This window comes from Dendrobium catenatum, unplaced genomic scaffold (genome assembly GCF_001605985.2).
Source record: "Dendrobium catenatum unplaced genomic scaffold, ASM160598v2 fragScaff_scaffold_198, whole genome shotgun sequence".
Lineage (NCBI taxonomy): Eukaryota > Viridiplantae > Streptophyta > Magnoliopsida > Asparagales > Orchidaceae > Dendrobium > Dendrobium catenatum.
Genome location: NW_021318660.1, coordinates 34,272 through 44,617, shown reverse-complemented (window position 1 = coordinate 44,617; position 10,346 = coordinate 34,272). Strand labels below are relative to the sequence as shown.

At 33.9% G+C, this 10,346-nt stretch overlaps 1 protein-coding gene across 1 annotated transcript; it reads left to right on the top strand.

Annotated features, from left to right (window-relative positions):
• Positions 1 to 3,794: 3,794 nt before the first annotated feature.
• LOC110094308 (probable serine/threonine-protein kinase DDB_G0277165) lies at positions 3,795 to 5,736 on the top strand. Its single transcript, XM_020819515.2, has 2 exons — positions 3,795 to 4,003; positions 5,049 to 5,736. Exon 2 carries the CDS (start codon positions 5,065 to 5,067, stop codon positions 5,719 to 5,721), a length of 657 nt encoding a protein of 218 aa, XP_020675174.1. The 5' UTR covers positions 3,795 to 4,003; positions 5,049 to 5,064; the 3' UTR covers positions 5,722 to 5,736.
• The last annotated feature ends 4,610 nt before the right edge of the window (positions 5,737 to 10,346 follow it).

The window sequence follows — 10,346 nt, the reverse complement described above, 5'->3', positions numbered from 1 at the left end:
ATATGACGGGCTTATAAACTTTTGCTTCGATTGTGGCTTTTTTATTGGCCATGCCAATGGGGCTTGCCTATCCAAAGCTCCAACCCAAGGCCCCTAATCTCCCCCAAAGCAGCCGGCGTCGGGCAGTTAAGGTGCAAGCCACACCCGTGAGTTTCCCCCAAGCATTCCCTCCTGAGCCGAAGCATAAAGTTGTTGAAGAGCTCCTTGTTTGTGAGGACAAGGATGAATCCTTCTTTGGAGCTTGGAACCTAGTCATCAGGAGAAGGAAAGCCAAACCGAAGGCTCCAAAAGACCAAGGCACCCGTCAAACAAGTCGAGCCCCCTATCCAATTCTCGATCGAGAAGTTACAACAGATGGAAGAAACTTCTAATAGGATCATGAACTTTCTCAAGCAACAACCAAGAGTGTCCAAGTCTCGCTTGGATAGAGAGCTCCTCCGACTTAGGCCTTTAGCCACCTCCCCTAGGAAAAGGAAGAACACTTCAACAAATTCCATAGGCGAGGACTTGGTCCCCTCAAGTGCTTAACAGACGGCTTCTTTTTATTTGTTTGTATTGTATATTGTTGCGCAATACAAAACAATGAAGGAGTCCTCACTTGAGAGGCTCTTCTTTTTGTTTCCTTTGTTTTTCTTTTATCTGCTGCTTGGTATGGGCTACTTCTCAAGTTGTAAACCCTTCCCCTCAGGGGCGGAACCAGCTTCAATTTTGAGGGGGGGGGCCCTGCTTCCCCTTTGTTTTTTTTTTTTGTTGGAAGTGGTAGTCTTTCCCTTACAAGCTTTTTTTTTTTTTTTCATGTATCTTTCTTTTCTTATTATTAATAAAAATGTGTTCTTTAAATAAAAAATAAAAAAGCTCCAAACCCCATATCTTATTTCACCCAAGTAAACTTTTAAAGTGTTAGCAATAACGTTGTTGGAGGTATTAAGGAATGTTGGTCATATAGGTCTTTGAAAAATTCTCAGTTGCTCATTATAGCTTGTGGGTTTTTAGCATAATGGGAATGGCTATAGTCATGCTCTGATGGTGGCATGACTGACTGGTGTTGTAATGAGAGTTGGATTGGGATCCAACGATGGTGGTCGGGTGGTGGCTAGATGGTTATGCTCCATGATTCTTAGAGCTCAAAGGTCTCTTGAATCTCAAGCTAATGGGGTTTTACTTTTTTAAGTCTCTTAATAATATAAGAATTAAGTGATATTAAGCTTATTAGATTTATTTTATCAAAACACTCAATTCGGCTATAAACATGATGATTTAGTACTCCAATTATTATTGTAGAGTTTCCAAATAGGCTTTAAGTGCTTCAACTGGGCTCATTCGTATATGAATTAGATCATTTTATTTGTCTCGCTGAGACATTTAATTTGACTAAAAGCTGCTGAAATAAAAGTTTGGATTGTCCTAAATTTAATTTTAAAAGTTTCAAACCCAAACGTGCATTGAGATTCGTGCTCGATCAATGTAACTTTTGTTGATGTATCAATTGTCCTTCTATTTGAGATTTTGAAATTTGTATTATCCAAAAATATGTAACCACAAAACCTCCTCTTTTGGCCATGAAATGAACCAAGTAAAACTTCTTTAATTATAACTTTAATGTTCAATAAAGTTGGCATGTCGTTCATAGCAAAGGTTACTAAGAAATTTTATTTGGAATCATTTTAAATTGCTTGAAAGTGACAATAGAGACTCCACCGAGCTCTGAAAATATAAAAAATGTTTCTTTGGATCTAAAAAATTCTGGAAATAATTTGATCAGATCCAAAATTGAGCCTAAATTAGATTGGGTCAGCAAATCGTCAAGCTGGTCAATTGTCTATTGTTGGAGTAATTACTACGTCAGGTCACCTGACGCGTCCAGAGACGAATAATCATGCGCCACATCATCTAAAACTCGGTATTGCTCGATATACGTTCGGGTTTCCGATTTTTTATCCGGACGTAATAATTACTCCTATTGTACGTTGCTTGTCCTAGTGCTTGTTCCTATGATGAGATTTTTTTAAAAAATTATATACCTAGAAAATAACTTTAAATAAATGTTTATATCTATAAAGAAACATTTATAAAATGTTTTACTCTAAAGATTTTCTTATTAAAAAATTTAATTCTTTTGAAGAAAAAGTCAGTGAAGAAACATTTGAAAACTTTAAATACTTTGTTAGTAGAAAAGTTTTTATAAAAAATATTTGGAAGGAAGGATTTGAAAAAGGTAAATCTTTCTCTAATAGATTTTTTTATATAGTGAAGTTAATATATTTAAATAAAGATTATAGGAGCCTATTTAGGCTGTATAAGTTGCCTACTTTTTTTAAATATTAATTTTCCTATTTAAAATATTTTTAGCAAGGCAAAAAATCAAAACATGCATTAAATACTTTAAATTTTTTTGAAAAAAAGAACTTCATAAATATTCGAAAAGTTCTTAAAAAATTATCCATTATGGTTCTATAAATTTTTGAAAGCACAATCTTCAGAAGGGGCTCTAGTTAAAAAGAGTGAAAATTTATCTCACAATAATTTAAATATCATTGATGACGGTTGCGATCAAGGCACGACCCATTGATGTTGCTCCAGTTCTCCCTCACAAAAGAAGGAAAAAATTGTCTATAAAAAATTTAAACACCCTCAAGGCTCTAGTACATCTCCATTAAAGGAGGACAAATTGTTCATAAAACATTTAAAGGCCATCAAAGATGATCAATGCTCGATCCTCTATTGCACGCTCTAGTTCTCCCTTACAAAAAGGGGAAAAAGTCCAATTAGAGTTTACAAATGTTAGTGGTGATCAAGACTCAGTCCATTGATGCAAGTTTTAATTCTCCCCAATAAAATGAGAGGAAAATATGACAAATTATTTTAAAGACCATTAGAGGCAACGGAGGACTATCATCGGGTGTTAGTCTAATATCATTAGTTTAGCGGTGGTTCGAAGTAGGCATGTGAGTGGCACACTAACAATGGCGATCTTGTGCTTGGCGGTGATCTGATTATGGCGGTTTAGCAATATATCGATGACAATGATTGGGTAGTGGCCTCACGGTTGCTGTTAAGTGGGAATCTAATGGCGTAATTGGGAGAAAATATTCAAAAAATGACCATCAGTCGAAAAGCCACATTTATATACAATGATTATTAAACATTTGACATTTAAGTCAATTCAAAACCTTGGACGAAAATACTACATTCACATATCAAACAAAAAATACATCTGTAATCAAGTAATCAATTACTCTCTAAAAAAAGCATATATCAATATCTCTTATTACAAAAAGCAATCATAACATTTTCAAAACGACAAAGAATCAGTTGAACATTCAGAGAAGAAGAGAATAATACATTTTAGGATGTAACTAACCTAGATCGAGGAATAGCACAAACCAAAAACTGCATCATGAGCTATGATATGGGTTATGGATTGGAACAACACATGTCTTAACAAACCCTAATTTTTACATTTGATTTGAGATAAAGAAATATGGAAGTATGAAAAGTGTTGTTGTAACTATTGTACTTTACTCATTATCAATGATTTTCCTTAGCAAGACCATGTAGCATCTTTCTCTCTTCTTTTTTTATAAATGAATTACAAATATGATTATAAAAATAACTTCTTATCATAGAATTATTGAAAAGTAGTAATTAAATATAAATATGATATCAATTTGAAAATCATAATATTGAGAAAAATGGTCCCAAAGAGACTTTTTAACCATTGCGAAGTGGCTTATTTTCGCATTTATAAAAAATCCAGGGGTATTTTGTTATGTTGATTCTTTAAAATGGGGTGAGGCCTATGCCATCCTTCTTCCATTTCGCCTCTCGTGGGCGCGTGAGAGGAGAAAAGGGGGAGTTGGTTTTCTCCTTTTTCATCCTTCAACATTTCTCACTACCAAATCAAATAGAGGGATTAGGGTTTGTTAAGCCTGGTACGGATCCAACCCATAACGTAGTCACCACTCGAGCCGCCGCTTTTGGTTCGCTTTATTCTTCGAACTAGGTCAGTTGGATCCTGAAATCTGCTGTTATCTTCTTCTTTCGGTGTTCAACTAATTCTTTGACATTTTGAAAATTTTGTGATGGGTTTTGTACTACGAGATCTCGGCCTAGGTGTTTTTTTATCTTCTTCTGTCCGGAGGGCAATTGGCCGCTTGATTGCAGACGTGTTTTGTTTGATATGTGAAAGTTATTAGTTTTTTTGTTCAGGGTTTTGATTTGAGTTAAAGGTTCAATATTTAGCAACAAGTTTAAGAAAATGTGGTTTTTTGGCTGATGGTTCTTTTCTATTGAAGATTTTCTCCGAACTACGCTGTTTTCTCTCTTTGTAATGCGGGTAAGTGTGCTTATGATTTTGATCAAGAAGATTGTTTTAGGTGACAGTTGCTTTATGATCTTATGCTCTTATAGATAGTTGACTCGGGTTGTTCGGATTAAAAACGATGCTTCTCCTAATTCTTTCCCTTTAACCTCAATTTTGTTAGTTTATTAGCTTGATATGACTTGTTGAGAAGCATGTTTTTAATCCCAACAACCAGAGTCAACTAACTTTAAGAGCATCAGATCATAACCCAACTTTGTCACCTGGACCAAATCTACTCAGATCAAAATCCTACTACATATATATTTAAAGAAGGAAGTGGCTGGAGTGGTCTTTTTTCTTAGGTAAGTGCAGATGAGCTAGATTTTTCTTTCATGCTTCCTTTAGCTTATAATATTATTGTTTTAGTTAGAGAAAAGATGAAACCACTTAAGTACTTCATAGCATTCTTTATATTTTAAAGATGTGCTTTATATGCTCATAACTAGCTACGCAATTTCTGAATTGTTCTTATACCTTTACGGTTGTCTTTCCAATTTACCATGTCATGCTTTTGGTATTATGATAGATTTTGTTGTAGTATGATGCTCATAATCCTTGTCTTAAGGCAATATAGCTTATTTATAATGCTGATAATATGTAATACAAACTTTTTTTATCTTTTACTTGACATTAATATAGATTGCTATCAGTTGATGATTTTTTTTTTGTTTTATTCCTTCTTTAGCAAACTTTTCTGTAAGATGGACAGCCTTTGGCAATTGGGTGATGAGTTTAGGGGACAGTCTAAGGTCTCAGAGGATCACCAATGGTCTGTTATTACTTCAAAACTGGCAGAGATGACCAGATCAAAGGGTGAGCGGATCAACAACTTTGATTACCCTAGGAACATTGTTGAGACCAAACCATGGGAAAAGCTGGGGTTTCAAGAAGAAGGTAGCTTTGATAACCTGAGTCTAGGCCTGATGAATATGGATATGAAGATGAATGAGGCTGCAACAAAGAGTTCATTTAGAAATAATGTGTACAACTTGAACTCCATGTACCAGAAAAATAATGTTAACAATGTAAACAACTTTAAGATGAATGCTGGGATCAACAAGTATGCTAATAGCATTACAATCAAGGATGCAAACCATAATAGTAATGGAATCAATGTCAACAACAACAATAACAACATAAATGGAAACAATAGTAGCAACAACAACAATGTTGTTGACAAGCGTTTTAAGACTTTGCCTTCAACCGAGATGCTACCGAGGAATGAGATTCTCGGAGGTTATATTTTTGTTTGCAACAATGATACCATGCAGGAAGATCTTAAGAGGCAGCTCTTTGGTATGAAAATCTTTTATTGCCCTCATATTACTGTTTTTTTTTCTTTTCGTTTTAAACACTAAACGGATGTCCATTCCATTCATATGTTTTGGAAGCTGTTGAAAGAAATTTTTGATTACTACTATGTATGCTAATTATTTGTACTTTTGTAGTTCATGCTTAGCATTGTGTGCAATATGTTTCTTGACTTTTTTGAATCTTCCAATATTAAGTAGATCGGGAGTTGGTTCATGACCATTTCTTGGTGAATGTTAATTACTATGGGCACAAAACTGAGTGTCTCTTGGTTGAAAATACTGTTTACTTAATAGTTTAGATCACTTTTCACAGACCATCACACCAATTTATCATAAGCAATGTGCATATTTTTTTTTATAAATGCTATTGCGTAAATTGTGCTTTCTTAGAAAAGTAAGGCACTTTTTCATCTTATTCAAATACAGATAATGAAAAAGAGCATCAATGATAGTGCTTAAATGTTTAAGATATGAGTTGGATGTCATCCTTTGTATTAGGATATCCTTATAAATGTACTTACAAAAGACTACCATTCAATAGTAAATATTCTGAAATATCACCTTCTCTTCCGTGGGGGACAAACATAAATTTTAGTACAATATGGAACTAGTGGTATTAATGTAGCCAAGAAAGATAATTCACACTATATATGTGGGGATTCACTGACCCAAAACAATGAGGACTGACTCATCCATAACATTTAGGGAATAACTCACCCAATTGAAACTCACTCATTACATTGGGAAATCACATGCCCAAGCAAAAAAAATATTCCACTCATATTAAAACCTTTGGTGTTCATTCCTTTTATATCATCAAATATGATTTCTTTGGCAATAAAAAAAAGAAACTTTTTAGACAATTAAATGAGGTGGTTAATGTGGGTAATTAAAAAGTATAATTAAAGCAAATGCTTTTTAAGTAGCAAGTAGTGTTTGGTAAGTACAATTAATGTAGCCATGAAAGAGAGAGATTTCACACAATATATGTGGGGATTCACTCACCCAAAACAATTAGGGCTCGCTCATCCATAGTATTTAGGGAATCACTCACCCAATTGAAACTTAATCATTACATTGGGAAATCACATGCCCAAGCAAAGAGAATATTCCACTCATATTATAACTTTTAATTTTCAGTCCTTTTATATCATCAAATATGATTTCTTTGGCAAAAAAAAAAAGAAACTTTTTAGACAATTAAATGAGGTGGTTAATGTGGGTAGTTAAGAAGTACAATTAAAGCAAATGCTTGTTAAATAGCAAGTAGTTTTGGTGAGTACAATTAATATCCACTACAGATGTCATCAGTCTTCATTTCCTTGAAGAAATTTCTCCTTGAGTTTGATATTGGTGAAGCGCCTCTAGGTCAATTGATGCCATTGAATATACTCAAGAAGACTTGATGAAATCGTCTCTACTATGGATTTGTTTAGCAAAAAAATTAATGTAATTTCTATTGGATAGAAAGTAGGATTTCATTACTATTCATAAAAAATTGCATGAGATCATCAAGGATTTGCTCACCTAAAACTACATAGATAACATTAAGAGAATCCCTCATCCAAAGAGGACTCTCACTTGTTCCATTTAGTGTATTATTTACCAAACATGAGGAATCTCTCATTCCCTCATGCTTGAGCTATTTTCTAAAAGCTTTCATCTCTAAACCTTTTTATTGCATCAAATATTGACCTCTTATGCTGATTAATTATGATGGCCTTTTTTGGAGGGGAGGGGAGTTATTTATGAAGTATAATTAAAAAAGGTGGTAAGTGGTAGTTGAGAAGCACATAGATATTCTTATTTGCTTAAAATTTAATTAGTTGGTGTAGATGACAAGCTATGCTTGCTTTATGTTCGCTATAAACATTTTCTAACATTTCGAAGGCGTTATATGATTATTGACAAATTATTGTTAGCATCATTAGTGTTATGCTCAAGCGAAAATATGCAAGTATTATGCTATTCATTTTTATTTATTAGGATGAGATAAAGAAACTCATCCTTATCCATGTTGGTTATGGAGCATTAATGCTAACTCAACCTCAATAGATTTTGGCTATTGGATATTATTGATCTTCTTTGGCCCTTCCTTATGGCATATCTACCTTTAAACATTGTATTATGTTTACCCCAAAAATATTATTTTAATACATACTTCTCCATTCTTCCCTTTTTGTAAGCAATTTTTCCTTGAATTTATTATTTGGTAAGTACCTCTAACCTACAGGTTACTTTGCTAAAGTCAATACACGGTGAAAGTCATTTTAATACCAATTTGATGTAGCAAAACTAATGTGTAGTAGGTTTTCATTATTATAAAGGTGATGCATCCTAAGGCTTTGATACCAAATTAATGCAACCTAAGGCTCTGATATCAAATTGATGCAACATTAGGCTTTGATACAAAATTGATGTAACTTAAAGCTCTGATACCAAATTGATGAAACTTTTGGTTCTGATACTAAATTGATGCGAACCTAAGTTCTTAAATCAAGTAGGAGAACATTAGGAATGCAAATTAAGATAATTCCAATTTTCACATAAACAAACACCAAAATGATGGAAATTTAGCATGAAACACGAGTAGAAGGATAATGGTGTGAACTGACCTGAGAGCACCAAACCTAGCATGGTCATGAGTAGTTTTCCATCACAGGGTATTACAAAATAAAATTGCGAAATAAAACATAGTGTTGAACAAAAAAAAATACATAAAATATAAATTTTTGACTACATCATAAGGACATAAATACAAGGTTGTTGCCACTAAACCCCATCTTCCCTAGAACCTCAAAAGTTCTAATATAGCTTTGTTTCAGGTTGCCTTGCATCCCAAATTGTTGCACTTCTTTCACCAATGAAACCTTATAAAATATATGGTCTCCTTCATGGTTTGTATGTATCTTCTTTTAGATCAACTTAACTCTTATATTGCTTTTTAGTTGTAAGGATTTAGCTTCAGTTTTGTCAACTCTCTATCTAGCTTAGTCTAAAACACTTGATCCCAATATAATTTGTTTGTCTAAATCTTCCCAATTAATAGGTGATATTCATTTTTTTTCCACAAGGAGCTTCATAGAGTGTTATGCTAATGCTTAAGCGATAGTTATTATTGTAAGTAAATTTTATGAGCATTATGTATTCATTCTTGTATATACGTGGCTTAGGTCCTTGTATAAGTAGCTTATTATACTTTAGGCGTTCACTTAATAAGTGCTTGATGCTACCACAACCAAAGCATCTTCTATTTTTCATGTAATAAAATTTTGAAATAGGCCTTTTGACTATTATTTGAATAGAATTGGGCCTTGTTGCTTTGATAAAATTGGGACATTTCGTTACGTGAAAGAAGACTACAAGATGAGCCATCTCTCTTGTGATTTGTGCATCATATCATGGAAAATCATAAAGATTGTGTTCATTAAAGTTATAACGGTGCAATTTTCTCATAGAAATTGGTGATGGTGGTGATTCATAGATCACACCGTTGATGTTAAAGAGGATTCCGCCAAGGGTCCATAGGCCTGATTGTATTGCAAATAAGCCACAAAAATAGAGAGATAAGGCTCCGTAAGTTGGACCATTTGATCAAATTTATGATTAAAACAAAAGACGAATGTTTTTAAAATTTGTTGAATAATCTGTATGTAAATCTAAATTTATGTTAAGATAATTTCATCTGGAATTATTATTTAGTTTGCTTTTCTCTAAGTTATTTTATAGATAGCTTTTTTGTGAAGTTTGTTCATGAACTGAATTAGAACAATTTCTGTTTTTTTTTTAAATAGGCTTAATTTCTTGTAATAAAATTCAATCAGAAATCTCTCCAAAAAAACCTTCCTCTTTTTTCTCTTCGCAATTCCTTTTGCATGCCACAAATTGATCTCGCTGCTGCATTGCTGCCACTGTTTTGATTGCGTTGCTGCCGCAATTTTCCTTCATGGCATCATAACAAAACTGCTGCTACAGTGCCAGGTAATGTGGCAGAAAACTCAACTGGTGTTTTACATGTATTTAGAGAGGTTCCAGAGTACTCTAGCTTTACCAATTGGCTGTTACCGCTTGCTTTTTACTGCTGCTGTTGCTGCTGCCCGAGCTTAATGTCGCTGCTCTGCTGTCCTTCGTGCTGATGTTTTGCTGTTTGCAGAGAATAGAAATTGGAGAAGCAACAGGTTGTTCTTCACGGGAAAAAATAGTGAGTGCTTTCTGTCCTAAAGGAAAATAGTCCAACATGCTTTTTTCGGCAATCTAGGAGAAAGATCCAATGGTTGGCTTGCTGTCTAATGGAAGATGCCTTTAAAATAGAGAAACTTTGCTGTCTACAGCAACTACTAGGAGGAGAAACCTCAAAGGGAAGTCTTGTGCTATGAGACACGGACACGGAGAGACTGATATGACATGGACACGGGACACGTCAATTATTGAAAATATAGGACATGGGCACATGTTGGACACGGTATTATAATTTTAATATTTTAAAAATACAACAACAACAGCAACAACAACATCAAGCCTTTATCCCACTACGTGGGGTCGGCTACATGAATCCTTTTTCTCCATTGTGTCCTATTAAAAGTCAAATTATCGTTTAAATATAATAAAGAAAGGTCATTCCTAATATTTTCTAACCAAGTCTTTTTAGGTCTACCCCTACCTTTCTTAAA

Excerpts from the sequence above, each read along its gene's own strand:
- LOC110094308 (XM_020819515.2), top strand. The coding sequence starts at position 5,065 with ATGGACAGCCTTTGGCAATTGGGTGATGAGTTTAGGGGACAGTCTAAG.